This window comes from Notolepis coatsorum, assembly GCF_963971535.1.
Source record: "Notolepis coatsorum genome assembly, chromosome: 1".
NCBI lineage: Eukaryota > Metazoa > Chordata > Actinopteri > Aulopiformes > Paralepididae > Notolepis > Notolepis coatsorum.
Genome location: NC_140165.1, coordinates 273,782,416 through 273,800,167, shown reverse-complemented (window position 1 = coordinate 273,800,167; position 17,752 = coordinate 273,782,416). Strand labels below are relative to the sequence as shown.

The window sequence follows — 17,752 nt, the reverse complement described above, 5'->3', positions numbered from 1 at the left end:
AGATTGCTCGACTTCTAAAAGGTCTATTTGCATGATCTTGGTATCTAGGGACATCTATGGACCTCAGGGAATGTATTTTCGGCTTGCCATTGCTCCGACTGCTTTGTTGTTGAATCAAGTCAAATCCTAGGTAAGCATATATTGTGCGTATGAACATGAAAAGAAAAAAGGTAAAAAAAAATTAAATAAACGGTAAAAAAATTATTGTTTTTTTTTGTATCTCACTTGAATCGATACTCTGTAGTACCGACGTGTTTCGGTTCGGTACCTCAAAAGTACCGAATTCGGTACCCATCCCTAGTGAGCAGTCAGTCTGCAGAAGCAGTGTGTGTGAGCAGTCAGTCTGCAGAAGCAGTGTGTGTGAGCAGTCAGTCTGCAGAAGCAGTGTGTGTGAGCAGTCAGTCTGCAGAAGCAGTGTGTGTGAGCAGTCAGTCTGCAGAAGCAGTGTGTGTGAGCAGTCAGTCTGCAGAAGCAGTGTGTGAGCAGCATGTGGTGGAGAACAGTTGTGCTCCACTCCCCCCACACCGTCTGTCCACAGATGCAGCCAGGAGGAAGGAGAGTCTGTTACAATGTTTGTTGCAGCTTTAAGAAAATTTGCTGAACATTGTGAATTTAGAGATTCACTAAAAGACACATTGAGAGACAGGCTTGTGTGTGGATTAAGAAATGAAGGTGCACAGAAGAAACTACGGACAGAGTGATTTGACACTGGAGAGCTGTCAATATCAGTGTAACAATGGAAATGGCATCAAAGGAAGCCCAGCAGCTACATGCAACGACGAGTAGAGTGCACAAGGTCAGTGACGGGCAAAGCAGACAGGGTCCGTGTTTTCGTTGTGGAAAAACAGGATATCTTGCACCAACGTGTTGGTGTAAAGAAATGGATTGGAGTAATTGTGGAAAAAAAGGCCACATAGAGCGTGCATGTAGAAATAAGAAGGGCACAGAAAATTACGATAAGTCTGGTTTTAAAAGAAACACTGGAAATTACAAAAAGAAGAGACATGTTCATGCTGTTGAACAAGGAGATAGAACAGCTAGTGACTCCTCAGATGAAGAGGCGAGGATAAATCTCCTCCTCTGGTCATTATTTTGGTAGAACACACATATTTTGAATGCCTTTGGCAGACTATTTTTTTTAGCCATTTTAATCTAGATTAATCTAAATCAGGGGTCTCAAACTCAATTTACCTGGGGGCCGCTGGAGGTAGAGTCTGGGTGAGGCTGGGCCGCATCAAATATTCCACAAAAAAAGGGTTTCAAGTATTCCAAAAAAAAGTACAACTGATCCAATATTCTCACAAACTCACTAAAACCTCACAAACACCAGCAACTGAGCATTCTCAGTGGTGTCAGTGGACTCATCCACAGCTATGGAAATGCACTGTGCATTTTTTTTAATTCTATCACAAAGCTGTTTAATCAAATCATCAGCCAGTATTTCAGTTATTCTGGTTGCTGTGCTATCTGAGGAGGATTTGCTTTTGTTTGCCTTCAAACATGGTCTCCATCACTTCAGTCATACATTATTTTATTATGTATGCATCAGAGAATGGCTTCTTGTGTTTAGCCAACACCCATGCCACTGAGTGAGGACTTGGTTGCTTTTTCTCATTGTGACATAGCTTTAACAATAATTCTGCTTGCAGCTTGATATGATGATTTCATTCCATTTATTTTTGTGGTTCTTAGCACTGAATTTTGAGGAAAGGCTGCATCAAAATAACTGTTTTGTTTCGTAGTGGCGTTTCAAATTGCCACTCTTCACAAGAGCTACCGTTTCTTGGCATATTAGGCACATTGGTTTGGTGCTGGGAGGATGCACGCATATTTTTCAGTCCATTCAGCATGAGCATGCCATATTTTTCTACTAACTGCCTGCTGGCGAAACTAGGCTACTAACTACATTTATCTCACGGAGATACTGTAAAACTGGGAACGAGGTTACTAGCTACAGTACCTGCAGATTAGACTACCAGTAGATGCGCTGTCAACTCTCGCTCTGACTCGGATCCGCTGAAAGAGACAACACTCATTCCGTGAAAACTCGCCCTACTCTGCTCTGATTCGCAGACTGTGGGTGAGGGGGAGAAACACTGACGGGACGCTGAATGTGATTGGACCAGAGTAGACAGACACAAACAGGCAGAGCACCGCTTGCAGAGGAGACAGCGGAGAATTTCGAGAATGCCTGCCATACGCACTGGATATATTTTCCTTCCACTTGGTATCACTCCGAAATCACGTTTCAACCAAGTCACTAACGTAACGTTGCTGTCATGAGCCTGCGCTATGGTAGCCTACAAATGATAAAATAAATAAAACATCCAACTCGCACAACGACTCGGCAACAAGTTGCGCGTGGGCCGCACTAACACTAAACTTTAATGTCAAGTAGGGGGCCGCAAAATATCATCCAGCGGGCCGCAATTGGCCCGCGAGCCGCGAGTTTGAGACCCTCTAGATTAACTCCAGGATTGCAGATAGATTAATCTAGATTAAAAAGAATTATCTATGCCCACCTCTAATATATATATATATATATATAAGAGAGAGAGAGATAGAGAGAGAGAGAGAGAGAGAGAGAGAGAGAGAGAGAGATAGAGAGAGAGAGATAGAGAGAGATATGGGGGAGGGATACAGAGAGAGAGAGATATAGGGGGGGGAGAGAGAGAGAGAGAGAGAGAGAGAGAGAGAGAGAGAGAGAGAGAGAGAGAGAGAGAGAGAGAGAGAGAGAGAGAGAGAGAGAGAGAGAGAGGGGGGGGGGATACAGAGAGATATGGGGAGGGGCAAGCACTAGGTCTATCCTCCCTCCCCAGAGAAGAGATAAGAAAATAGAAAAGATAAGAGAGGAAGTGAACGAAAGAGTATGTGAAAAGAGGGAGCAAGCGAGATATGGGGGGGACAAGAATGATGTTTATCATGCCTCCCCAGAGAAGAGTAAATAGGCACAGAGAAACGTGAGAGGAGAAAGGGAGAAAATATAAGAGAGGAATAGAGAGTGAAAAGAGAGATATACAGAGAAAGAGAGCAGGGACTAGGTTTATCCTCCCTCTAGATGCTTTATATGAATCCAATAATTAACTCATTTAAACTAAAAATATTAATGAGGTTCAACATGGGCAAAGGACATTTAAGGATACAATAAGAGCATCACCTCTATGCCACACGGCCCAACTATTGTGATTCAACATAATCTTGCTTTTTCTCTCTATTGCACGCATGCACGCACGCACACATTTAGAATCTTTATTTATGTCCACTAGGGCTGACCCATATTAGTCGAATAGTCGACTAATTGGTCGAAAGGAGCCGTAGTCGACTGCCAACCTCTTAGTCGAATAAAAAAAAAATTAAAAAAAAAAAAATTAAATTAAAAAAAATTTATCATTCTTTCCAAAAGAAAAGAGGCCTAGAAGCGTGGCTAACGCTAATGACACGCATACCAGAGGCTAACTGCCTAAGAAAACAGGCACAGAGGCACTGAAAGAGGATTTCACCCATCTAATGAACACACTAGACTAGACAAATATCAAGATGTATCCATCAGTGGACCAATTGCATGCTTTTGCAGAGGACAAGAAGCCTTCAGTCGACTCCTTCAGACATTAAGCAACCCCCACAGCCCAAATTAAATGATACAAAAAATATATATATTATATTTTTATTTTAATTACATTTTTTTATAGTAGACTAATAGTCGACTAACGGCAAATTTCGTCCAATTGTTTATTGTTTAAAAGGATCCCCATTAGCTGTCACCTAAGTGGCGAGCTAGTCTTCCTGGGGTCCACACAGAAAGACAACAGAAAACACAAAACATAACAACATGAGATACATATGACAATCACAATTAACAATGATAATCTAAAAACAGTGAAACATTGTAGACATCATTATCAACATCAGAATATTTTGCTCACATAGTCGACTATCCAAATCCTTAGTCGGGGACAGCCCTAATGTCCACTTAAAGGACACAAATATTATCAGTGCACTTGTACATTGTGGGTTATTCTGATACATTCCTGCCCAAATTGACAATGGCAACCAAAGTTACACACACACATGGATGATGAACCTGACAATCAACACACAGCTCATGGATACAGATAGCAGCATCTTCTCCAAATTGCGCTGCTGCAAATAATAGCTGACACTGAGCAATATCTTAACTATAACTGTTTGGCTCTTCTCTTCAGAAGACCAGCCATCTGAAGGCCGCTAACACCCAACTTATGAACATGACCCAGGCTTCCAAATATGAAGACTAAAAGTTTACAGTTGTAGCCCCACACCCACCCACCCACCCACCCACGCACACACCCACAGGGGAGGAAATTAGGCCATTTTACTTGCCAAATGAGAGTATTTTTTATGTTTGGCGAGTGGTCTTCATGAGTGGGGAGTAAAGACAATCGCCAGAGCCAACGTTAGGTAGCTAGTCACATAGATATAAAACATTAGATGGGGGCGTTCCAGTAGCACACCACATAGTGAGTCGCGAAGCGGTCGTCCCGGGTTTGTTTCCCAGTCGCGGCGACCATTTGCTGCATGTCTTCCCTACCTCTCCTCCCGTTCTCCCTCTCTTGGTCCTGCGTGGCCAGAAAAAGCTGAAAATGCTATAAATAAAAGTAAAAAAAAAAAGAAAACACTAGATGGCTCAAGGCGGAGGTCTCCTGCGTACTTCAGAGGCGGCCATCTTGCGAGAGTACATGCACCATGGACATACATGCTATGAGTGGGTGTGCTCCACCCTTGCAAGATGGCCACCATGTGGCAACATTGGTCTCTGTTGGCCAGCAGCGCGGTTAAGCCATCTAGTGCTATATATCTATGGCTACCTGTAGCTTGCTTGCAAACTAACATTAGATGCTGGGCTCCCTCGACCAGCAAGTTAGCTAGCTAACTTTGCTAACCGTTACCAACGCCAGATACGGTGGTTTTGATTGATTGATTGAAAACTGTATTAACAGATTGCAGAATGGGTACAATACTATGAGGGCCGACGGTTAAAGTTGCTTACTCGTTGTGAGTAGTACGTTCATTGATAGCAGGAAAATAATGTCCACAGCCACTCCGGTGTAAAACAAAGATATCCAAACTAGGGATGTCCGATATTATCGGCCTACCGATATTATCGGCCGATATTGGCATTAAAATGTGATATCGGAAAATATCTGTATTTCTTTTCATTTTTTTTTTCATTTCTATAACCTTTATTTACCCAGGCAAGCAAGTAATAACAAATTCAGATTTTATTTATTGTCAAAAGTATGCATAATGTATTATTTCTAATTAATTGTGGGACCCTCTCGAAAACGAGATACTGTATCTCAATGTGGTTTTCCCAATAAAGAATTTCAATATAACAAGAGATATGTAATGTTAATTACCTGAAATTATTCAGTTTTTTGGGGGGGGAAACCATGCATATATCGGTATCGGTTGATATCGGTATCGGAAATTAAGAGTTGGACAATATCGGTATAGGTAAAAAAGCCAATATCGAGCATCCCTAATCCAAACGGTTTATTTCTCTTCCACAGCAAAGTCCTCTTTACAGAAGTGATCCTAAAGCTATTTTCCTATACCAAAACGTGTTTGGCTGTTTACTGCCACGAAATATATTCACTATTCACGTTACTACTACAAATTAAGAAAACTGTATTTTCCCAGTCTCCAAAATCACTGCAGACTCTTAACATATTGAGTGCCATGCCCCTTTGACCATATATGGCCGTTCCGTGCTGGCGCTGAAGTCAATGGGAGGTCGGGGAAATTTGCGAAGGCTTAACGGTGTCCCCCAGGGCTCTGTGCTGGGTCCCCTACTATTCACCATTTACATGCTCCCCCTCGGTCAGATTATACGTCACCACGGACTCAACTTCCACTGTTATGCTGATGATACTCAGCTCTACATCAGCACCTCACCATCCTTCCAGCTCCCCCCACAGTCTGTAGTCAACTGCCTCCACGCTATAAAAACCTGGATGGCAACCAAATTACTTAAACTCAACAGCAAAAAGACAGAGCTCATGGTTGTGGCCCCCAAGGCACTGCTCGGGAAGGTTGGAGATCTCCTCCTCCACGTTGACGGCTGTTCCATCTCCCCGTCTCTCGAAGTCCGTAACCTGGGCGTCACCCTTGACTCCACACTTTCATTTCACTCCCACATCAAATCTGTCACCAAGTCTGCCTTCTACCACCTCAGGAACATCTCCCGTCTCCGACCCTCACTCTCAGACTCTGTGGCGGAGACCCTGATCCACTCATTTGTCACCTCCCGGTTGGACTATTGTAATGGAGTCCTGTTCGGGGTACCCAGCAAAGCCCTGGACAGGCTCCAGTATGTCCAGAACTCAGCTGCCAGGGTTCTCACTCACACCAAGCCCTGGCAGCACATCACCCCCACCCTCATCCATCTCCACTGGCTTCCAGTCAGGTTCCGCATCACCTTCAAACTCCTGCTCCTCACCTACAAATCCCTCCATGCCCTCGCCCCCCGGTACCTGTCTGATCTCCTCCACCAGTACACTCCATCCCGGAACCTACGATCCTCTGATCTAGGTCTCCTCTCCATCCCTCGCACCAGGTTACGGACTTTTGGGGACAGAGCCTTCAGCGTGGCGTCCCCTACCCTCTGGAACTCTCTCCCCCCCGAAATCCGCAACGCCCCAACCCTGGACACCTTCAAATCCGCTCTAAAAACACACCTCTTCACCAAGGCTTTCCCCATCAGTTAGTTTTAGATTAAATTAGGTCCATTATCCCCTACTTTCCCTCATCCCCTCTTCCCCCTCCCCCCCTACTTTCCTTGCCCTATTTTTTGTCCTGATTGTAAAGCGACCTTGGGTTCTATGAAAGGCGCTATATAAATTTGATTTATTATTATTATTATTATTAAACTATATCTTAAATTATGGCTATGGGTCTAAAACACCTCGCTTATCAATGACTTGCTTGCAGTCAACATGTACGAAATGTATTGTTTTTTCATTGGTACATTTCCGTTTTATACCGTTTTGAATACGAGTATAGTTTTGGAGAGTTCTAGTAATTCCAGAGAAATTCCGCGATAATAGCTCTTTAGTGGAATACACAAAACACGTTGTCATTTTTCGGCTGATTTATGAATCGTTTTCAAATAAACGCTAGATTATCGATAGTATATGTGTACTTATGCACGCTAGAGAAGCAGGCTGAAAAATCTATTATCCATGACCTGGTCAGCGCTAACGTCATACACACACACACACACACACACACACACACACACACACACACACAGACACGCTGCGATGGCTGAGAAAAAAACATCTGATTAACCCAATACTGGTAAAATAGAGTCCTTACCTCACATAAGATGTTCTGCCAAAAGATTAATCCAATTCCTGATCGCCATTCCAAATATTGATCGCGTTTATTGATCCAACGTTATAGTCCGAAACACATAATCGACGCTGCTCTGAGGGTCCTCAGTCAATCTGGTAACACGATATTGCTTGCCAGAGATGGGAAAACCCCGGACCGGACTTGCCACCCAATCCGATCCAATGATGTGCATTACCATCCGGGAGACGATAGGCGGCGGTATTTGCCCTTTTCGAGCTCAGACCCATTCACAATGATAACGTCAGGCTGGATGGATGAAAGATTTATGGATATCGCTAATAAAAGAAATAACGATTAAAAGACGAGAAAACTAATTGGCACTCAACATATGGCGAGTTATCTCGTCCTTGGCACTCAAAGTGTTAAAGTGAAAGAGACACTAATTTCCTATAAACAGTTCTGAGCTAAATAAAACGGTTCAATGACTTTATCTAAATCCAATCAATATTTCTAATGCCGTTTCAATGTAAGGTTATACAAATAAACATTATAAACATTCTCACTAAATATAATACAATAACCTAAATATACAGCTAAGCCCCATTGTATTCTAACATGTAGACTTTAACAGTGTAGGCAACTAAATCTAAGCCAATAGAAATAATGTATAACTTATGAGTGCTTTGGCTCCTATAAATACAGTACAGCTCAATACACACAATTGTTAAGGGGATGCAGACCAGAGAAAGACTTTCATCTTGTTTACATCAGGGTCCCCCATTTTCAATTAATCATTACATGCCATACATGACATACAGATAGACAGTACTGTTCCATCCAGACATTTATGACATACCAGATCTACAGAAATACAGCACTGTTTAAGAGTACAACGCCTGTCACATAGACCCTGGCGTTGGAAACTCTGTTTAAGAGACAGAGTTTCTAAAAAGAGTATATACATTTGAGGGGGAAGAAACTGTACATTGGAGGGGGTTGGGTAGGTGGGGTGGGGACTGGTGGTTACGGTAACATCAGTTTAACAAGCTAATAATCACCCATTTTGTCTCTGCAGTTTAGATGAGAAGAAAGGACTGCCGGTGGGGGACACATACGCAATTTATTTTTGGCTGGTAAAAAATCTGTTTGGCTGGTAAAAAATAAATCATCTACCCGCCAGTTGGCTGGTAAGCCAAAAAGTTAGTTTGTAGGACACACACAACACACACACACACACCACACACGCACATGCACACACACACACACACACACACACACACACACACACACACACACAGCTGTGTTCACCCACCTGATCTCCTGTGGAAACTGTGCGTTTGTGACCAGAAAGCTGGAGATGCGGTGAGTGTGGAGGAGGCGAAGGAAGGCGTTGATTTCGGGGTACATGATTGGCTCGCCAACCAGGGAGAGGGCGCAGTGCTTGATGGCCAGGCCCTCCTTGTAGCGATCCGCCTTCACTCCCGGGACACCTGGAGGAGTGACATGTTACGGTTAGGGCCCGGCCACACTCCGCCATCACAGAGAGACAGGTTACGGTTATGGCCCGGCAACACTCTGCCATCACAGAGAGACAGGTTACGGTTAGGGCCCGGCCACACTCCGCCATCACAGAGAGACAGGTTACGGTTACTGACCCATCACAAAATGGAGATAAAACAGATGGAAGGTATTGCTGTCCATTGGTTTGCTTTTAATTAGAAACTAGATCATCTAACCATGCGTTTGTAGACACAAAAGCTTTGCTACCAATGGCAACTGATGAGCTCCTAAAAGTTCATCCTCTCCGAATGTTTGTCTGTCAAAAACAGACTAAATCTGGGGAAGATGGTCAGATGGATGGACAGACACAACTGATCAGTGTGGCGAGGCCCTTACATTCATCATTTCAATGGGATTTGTTATTATTTGATCACATCAGAAAGGTCAGGTTTCTTCCCAGGCTCCCAAAGGGGATTCAATTCACATTATGATCCAATGAGCCAGACTACATCCCCAGGTGGTCAGGCTCGCAGGGTATCTGGACCTGTAATCTGGTCACAGTGTGCATATGAGCAACGTGACGAGATGGAGGACGAGAAAATACATTTACATAGGTCCACGTTAGGCACATGAGGGGGATTCTGAGGCAAGAAAGGCCACACAGCAACGGGATCTAACCAGATCCTTTCTTTCATCACATTGAAATGACAGGGTGAGAGGGAAGCAAAAGGGCATCAAAGGTCAAATAAAGGCCAGTTTAAGGCCATTTCTCACAATCAAATGTCACAATCAAATTGATATTTTAGCTTTTTGAATCATCAGCTAGAAAAGCATCCATGAAAGGAACGCAGCAGACGAATATATATAAAAAAAAACACTAACTTTCTTTCCGTCTTTTACTATTTTGTACTTTGCTACTAAGTAGTGTAGCACACAAGTTGAACACTGTTTGACGAACAGTGTTATTTCGCCCATATTCACTGGTCACTATGGCAATGACATCATCGCCACTGCATGCATCCATCCATCTATCTAATCCATCTATTAGGGGTGTAACGGTACACAAAAACCACGGTTCGGTACGTACCTCGGTTTTGAAGTCACAGTTCGGTATGGGTTTTCGGTGCAGTGGGGGAAAGTTTGGCTTTCCATGTTCCACTCAGGGGTGATGTAGTGTGCAGTTACTGTTAAGTAGGGCTGTCAATGAATATTCTATATTCAAATGAATAATCGATTTGTAAATTATTTTTATATTAGATTGTGAAAAACAAACTGCCCCCGGTGGGCGTGGGCCTGAATGCGCTGCTTGACTGATAGGAGACACTTTCACTTTCATTGAGCTGAAGAACATGTAGTAACAAATTAACAACAACCGGTCGCAAAGACAGTGATTTGCACTCTGAGCAATCTCAAGCCCCGGTTGGAACCTCGAGACAAAGTTATATGCAAGCTATGTAAACTACAGCTGGCCTACCTTCTTTTTTTTAAGCTAACACTATTTTGGGAGTTCTAGCATCAAGAATGTAAGTAGCCTACTTTTCAGTTTTTAGCACTTTATTGTAAATCATCCCTCAGGGTAAAACGTTATTGAATAGAGAAAGAAGCGGCATGCAGGTCCCTAATGGTTTGATTACTATTTCCCATTTCATGCCAAGGAAATGGGATATCACTTCATGTTTATCACACCTTGTTCAGAGGTGTGTTGCTGTGTATGAATATCCGTTCTATATGCCGTAAACTTTCATTAATTTGATTGAGACAGCCCCTTCGCACTAAAACCTTATGTAATGTTAACTGTAGTCTCAGCAAGCCAATGTTAGCTCCACTCTAGCAGCCCCCTCCCTCCATATCTCTCTCACTATGTCTGTCTCCCCCATCCCCATCCCTCTCTTTCTCTCTCTGCTAACAATCCTGATTCGATTCTTGAACCTATTTCATTAAAAAGGAAGATATTGATGGACATTAGCTATAGTATAGCTCAGCAGCTGTAACAGAATCATTTTATTATTTTTGATTATTTACGTTTTAAGTTAAGTTAAACGACAAAAAAAGCCAGCGGTGGACCGACATAACAAACGCTGTCACTGTTTACTTGTGTAAGGACATGGTTCCTTTTCAAACTGTCGATCGAAAGGGCTTTAAAGACATGGTCAAAGCACTGGATCCAAGATACGCGTTACTTGCCTGCAGACACTTGAGAAAAGGTTTTGCATTTTTCTATTGCAGTTTTGCACAATAAATGTTCTTAAAATACCTCTGTACTATGTGAAATATGTCCTAGTAATACAAGAGTACAGTAATAGCTGCCATACCAGTGTTTTACCCCTTCAGAAGCATTTATATAAACATTTTAAGATAAGTTAATATACCGTGATATATACCATTATCGTTTATGCTTCAAATTATACCGTGATATGGTGAGGATTGGACGTTGTGGACAGCGACTCCTACAGGTCGGTTGGGTGACGCCGGTGCGGCGGAAACAGGAAGTATCAGGGGCAGCGTGAGCCTCCCACGCGTTACTCCTCGCCACTGAGAGTTCGAGCTGCTGCGGTGAAAAGATGCGACAGGCTACCTCCTCGTGTACCGGAGGGGACACGTGATGCAAGGCTTCTATCCTCACTACAGCCAACCAGTGGGAGGCATAGTCTAGCAACGTTCAAGACAGGGGAGGGAAGAATTGGAAATACGAAATTGTGATGGGAGAAAAATAGAAAATGGGGAGAAAAAAAAGTGGATCAAAAAATTATACTGTGATATACATTTTAGACCATACCGTCCAGCCCTACTATGAGGCTATTCTATATTACAGGTAATCTCTCAGTGGTGTGCATGGGCTGAACGAACAGCATCAGGCCCCTTTGCGCAAGTTATATGTTGGGAAGGGGGTGCACTTGGGAGTCCTGTACAGAAACGGTTCAGTACAAATATGTGTACCGTTACACCCCTACTATCTAGTTTCAAGTTTCAAGTTTCTTTAATAGTTGTCATACAGAAGTACAGAATACTTTTATACAAAATGCTTCTTACTGTTACGCTCCAGAGACTGTGCTAGACAAGATAAGTACGAAATAACATAGTATAGCATGTAAATTAGAAGTCAAAAAATGAGGTCACAGTGTTCAGTATAGACATAATGTACAATGTTCGATGCAGAATAGACGTAACTGATATACCATATAATATACAATATACTATGCAGTGTACTAATATACAATACTATATAGTGCAAAGCAGAAATGGGATGAGGTACAATTTAGGTACAATTTACAGTAAGGTGTACGAGTTGTAGTGCAAATCCTTTATCAATAAATATAAAGTGTGTTTAGGTGATCTAAAGTGTGGAGAGTGGGTGCTGCAGTGTGTTGTTTGTTTAAAGTGAGTGTGTATCTATCTATCTATCTATCTATCTATCTATCTATCTATCTATCTACAGTATCTATCCATCAATCAATCCATCCAGTTATATGTCACTGACCCAGAAACAGTTAAGTATTAGCACCATTGAAAAGTATCAAATGAAAATCTATTTCAGTTTCACACCTTCATTGAGACATCACATTGTTACTTCCTACAAGCACGAAGGAGTGAAACTCTTCTGTCCCAACGCTTCTGTCCCGACTCCTCTGCCCTGCAGCAGTGGCCTCATTCAACTCTTCTGTCCAGACTCATCTGTCCTGCAGCAGTGGCCTCATTAAACTCCTCTGTCCTGACTCCTCTGCCTTGCAGCTGTGGCCTCATTCAATTATTCTGTCCTGACTCATCTGTCCTGCAGCAGTGGCCTCATTCAACTCCTCTGTCCTGACTCCTCTGCCTTGCAGCTGTGGCCTCATTCAACTCTTCTGTCCTGACTCATCTGCCCTGCAGCAGTGGCCTCATTAAACTACTCTGCCTAGCAGCAGACTCCTCTGTCCAGACTCTTCTGTCCTGACTCCTCTGTCCTGACTCCTCTGTCATGACTCTTCTGTTCTGACTCTTCTGTTCTGACTCTTCTGTTCTGACTCCTCTGTTCTGACTCTTCTGTTCTGACTCCTGTCCTGACTCCTCTGTTCTGACTCCTCTGTCCTGACTCCTCTGCCCTGACTCCTCTGTCATGACTCCTCTGTCCTGACTCCTCTGTCCTGACTCCTCTGTCCTGACTTCTCTGTCCTGACTCCTCTGTCCTGACTCATCTGTTCTGACTCCTCTGTTCTGACTCTTATGCCCAGACTCTTCTGTCCTGACTCTTCTGTCCTGACTCTTCTGTCCTGACTCCTCTGCCTTGCAGCAGTGGCCTCATTAAACTCGTATTTCCCGACTCCTCTGCCTTGCAGCAGTGGCATCATTAAACAAGACAGAATAAGGGCAATAAAGAAAACTGCACAAGATAGCAACAGAAACAACTATAGAAATAGAACTACATTGCAATACAATAGTTGCAGTATGGATGTAGTGTGTGGTACATGACAACAGAAACAATGATAAATAGCACTAGATTATAATATAACAATCACAGTGTGGGTCTCATGTGCAAAGTAGCAGCAGCTACGGACTGCTGCATTCAGGGCTTGACATTAACGTTTTGGCTCACTAGCCACTGTCTAGTGGTTTTCCAAAGTCACTAGCCACTCAGCATTTTCACCAGCCAAAAGTGCCCACAATTGCGCCCCCACCCAAAAAGTGTCAGTAGTGTGGTGTGTGATAAAATAACATCTAATCCAATAACATCTGTCCCCACTCGAACATCCCACCCACCCAGACAGTCACACTTTACATTCTCTGTTCCTGTGTAGCTATTTGTGTAATGACAGTATAACAAGTATTGTACTTAGTAATTGTTGCAATGTACTTACTGCATTGAATTGACTCATAGGAATAAGGCCAGGGTCAAGATTAGGAATATAGTTAGGGTTATAATTGTTAATGTTAAGGAAGTGTAATGTGGTAAGTACACTATGTAACAATGAGCATCTATTCAGTGTGTGTGGGGGGGGAGAGAGAGAGAGAGAGAGAGAGAGAGAGAGAGAGAGAGAGAGAGAGAGAGAGAGAGAGAGAGAGAGAGAGAGAGAGAGAGAGAGAGAGAGAGAGAGAGAGAGAGAGAGAGAGAGAGGCATCTGGGGCAGCTGTCCATGGTGCTGATCAACTAAGCGACCAACACGAGACCGCACTGATAATGTGCAGCATATTGCAGTGCTCTCTTGACTGAAGAGGGTGGCCAGTACAGTACCGCGGGAATTTGTATAGTGTCCCATGCCACTGTCAACTAAGATACATACAGTCGGCTCAATTGACATCTCCGCTTGCGTCCCGGACTTCCGGGGAGGATTTCTGTTTGTCCCAAATACATATCGTCCCTCGAGCCCTTATGCTTCGTTCTTAATGTTCAATTAATGTGGCTAGCTAGCTAACAAACAACGGAATATATTAGTTTAATAATACACGTTACATAATACATGTTAGTTGGTTTAATACTTACTCGCACATCCACAAATAGTCGGTGAAGGAAGGGTATGCCTTTCTTCCCGATTGCGTGAACGTTGCAGAACATTGTAACGTTAGCTAACTGTTTTGCTAGTGTAAACTATGGATGAGTCGGTCGCACTAACCAGTTGAGCTAACAGGTCCTCCTAGTCTAATGTGAGCTATTAACGTTAACGTTCGTTCAGCTGTCAGCTGAGGCAACACGATGCACGCGACAGGGCAAAGTGGATGGGCCAATGGAATGAGCACACCGTGCCCACCCAGTCCTTGTGGGAGTTGTAGTATTATGTAATATCACCTGGATTGACTTAATTATTGCAGATGCCTTTTGTAGACTACAATGTTTTTTTTTCATCGAAAAAAAGCCACCTGCCACCTTGGCGGGTATAATTACGGAGTTACCCGCCACTGCCGAATTCTACCCGCATTTGGCGGGTGGCGGGTGTTAATGTCAAGCCCTGGCTGCATTTAATAAATACATTTACTTTTGAAAACGCCTTGTCTATTTTCCTGCCGGGACCTGTGCTTAAAGCACTCACTGGACGGGTTGGTTTCACAACAGCCCTGTCCAGGTATTTGTATTGGGTCATCAAACCTTTGGTTGTGACATGGGGGCTGGTTCATTGGCCTAATTGTAAAGTCCATTTGTTTCGTGACACGTAGGTTTGCGCATTCTGTTGTTGGGTGGTATTGTATTTCCGTTTTGTGCTATATGTCTGTGATTTTGTAATTTTGTGGACGTTTTGTGAAAACTAGCCAATTTGATTTGATGCCACATAGGTAACGGGTGGATTCGCCTGGTTGGTTAGGGGGAGGGGGGCGTTGCGTCGTGTACTCCGATGGAGTGCGCAATGATATCGGTAAGTGACTGAAGATATATGTAGCCCTCATCCCACTAGGGGAGTAGTTAGTTGGGGTAGTTAGTGAACCAGGTGGTCCTCGTTAGTTGGTTAGGACCGATGTTTTTTTTTTATTTTTATTAGTGATAGATGTGGTAGACCTTATAAGTCGGGTTGGTTAGCCTTTAGGAAAAGGAAACATGACTTAAATTAATTTTTGTCATGTTGAATTATTATTGTAATGGATTATATTTGGTAAGTACACTATTTTGCTGTGGCTTATTGAGGTCTAGTGTCCACTTTTGTTTGTTGGTGGTAACATGTGTTGCCACAGGAGCTTGAGTACCTTGTGTCATAGTCATATTCTGTGGTAGAGGGTATGGCTATGTCGGCTTTCGATTTGGATGCCTTTTTGGCAGACCCGACAGAGGATCAAATTGATGGCTGCAAAAAGGCAGATTTATGCCTAATTGCTAAGCACTATGGCATTTCTGTGCAAAGTTCCCAATGCAAAGCTGAATTGAAAGCAGCTGTGCTGGCTGGATTAGTGAACCAGCAAGTGTTAGCTTGCCCACGACCCGGGGGGTCGAGTCTGAGGACATCACGCTTTGCAATAGTTCTGGTGGGGGGAGTGAGTCTGCGGGAAGCGCCGATGGTAGGTCTCCCACAAGTTGCCTTAACCCAAACGGTGGTGCCATTTCGAAGAAAGGTAGCACTGCCAAGATTGGGATTGAGGAGGTTGGTGTGTCAGATCCGGAGAGTGATGGCTCTGTGGGTTCCAAGCATGGTTCTGATGCCTCTTCTGGTACAAAAAAGAAGACACGGCTGCGTTTAGCCCGTCTCCAGTTAGAGGAGAAGGCGGCTATACGCAGGGAGGATAGGGAAGAGAGAAATGAGGAGAGAGACAGGGAAGAGAGAGAGAGAGAAAGAGAGAGACAGGCTTGAGAGGAAGGAGGAGAAGGATAGACAACTCCAATTGGCGATGAGGAAGCTGGAGTTGGAGAGTAGTAACGCTATGCGTAATGCTATTCCCTCTCCAGCTAGAGTACTCTCCCACTCCCAGGCACCTTTCAATATTAGCCAGCATGTCTTCTTGGTTCCCCTCTTTCGTGAGTCTGAAGTGGAGGCTTATTTTGCTGCCTTTGAACGCATAGCGCATGCCCTGCATTGGCCAGTGGACATGTGGGCAATTGTATTGGAATGCAGGCTCACTTGTGTGCTTCGTTAACTATGGATGACAGCTTGATTTATGAGAATGTGAAAAGTGCTGTCTTGTGTGTGTATGAGCTAGTTCCGGAAGCGTATAGACAGCGTTTTCGTACTCTCAGAAAGTCTCCTTCCCAGACCAATGTTGATATCTCCCGTGAGCAGAGAATTATTTTTGACCGGTGGTGTTCGGCATGTAAAGTGGAGGACTTGGCATCTTTGAGCAAGTTAGTACTCATTTAGCAGTTTAAAACCTGCATGCCTGAGCAAACCGTGATCAATTTAAATGAACACAAAGTGTCTACACTCCAACAAGCTGTAATTTTGGCAGATGAATTTGCGTTGACCCACAAACCTGTTTCTGTATGTAATGATGTGTATGTTAGAGGCGGCTCGTTCTCTCCTCGTGAGTCAGCGTTTCGGGAAAAAATTATGAGCGAGCGTTCCAGCCATGCTCGCCGCTGTCTAAAATAATTGTTATTGTGTGCAGTTTTTGTAAGAAAACAGGCCACATGGTGAAGGTTACATATTGAGGAATCGGCAGAAGACAAAAGGTTCGGCCCAGAAACCAAAAGGGGTGGGGTTGATTGGAACGGTATCGTGTCCTGACCAAAATAGTTCTCTGGGGAAGCCGGATAACTGTTTTGATCCCTTTATGTTTAATGGATATGTGTCTGGGAAAATTTGGGACCAACGAAAAGTGAGAATACTTCATGATACAGGAGGTTCTCAATCGTTTATCCTAGCTGGTATTTTACCATTAGATGAGAACTCTTCCTGTCAGGTGAGTGCCATTGTCAGAGGTATTGAAATGGGATTTATGCCCGCGCCATTGCATAAAATGCATGAAAAGTCGGGACTAATCACAGGTTGTTTTTCTGTCGCGGTTCACCCATGTTTCCCTGTGGAGGGGGTTGACTTCATAATGGGGAATTATATCGCTGGGGGAAAGTAATCCCTGTGTTGGAGGTTGTAAACGCTCCATTGTCTGAGTTATTGTGTGATGAATTGAAGTCACCCCGATTTTTTTCCTGTTTGTGCTGTCACTAGGGCACAGGAGAGGAAACGAGACCAAGGTCTGGCGTTGAGTGACTCTCTGTAGCGAGGCTCTCGCTAAGGACGAGTGGCCATTTGTTGGTGAGATGGGGAAGGTTGCCGTGAGTAGCGTTCAGGGGAAGCTGGTAATTGCCAAATTCGCTGACGTGCCACTACCACGTCAAGCATTGATCTCTGCTCAGCAAAATGATTCCTCCCTGTCGAGCTGTTTTGGGGCGGTGGCCAGTACTGCTACTGAGACTAGTAGGAGACAGACCCTTGTGATAGAGGAGGGGGTGTTGATGCACACCTGGGTTGCTAGGCCAGGTGTAGCAGACTTAAAATGTGGAGAGGATTAGAATACGGTGCACCAAATT

General features: G+C 43.7%; 1 protein-coding gene across 2 annotated transcripts in view; it reads right to left on the bottom strand.

The window, feature by feature from the left end:
* The window catches only part of tyw1 (tRNA-yW synthesizing protein 1 homolog), a 444,264-nt gene that overhangs the window by 191,147 nt on the left and 235,365 nt on the right, over positions 1-17,752 (bottom strand). For both annotated transcript variants that reach the window (XM_084324651.1, XM_084324652.1), the window contains one exon: positions 8,648-8,825. In XM_084324651.1, coding sequence (XP_084180777.1) covers positions 8,648-8,825 — 178 coding nt within the window. The remainder of the gene's footprint in view (positions 1-8,647; positions 8,826-17,752) is intronic.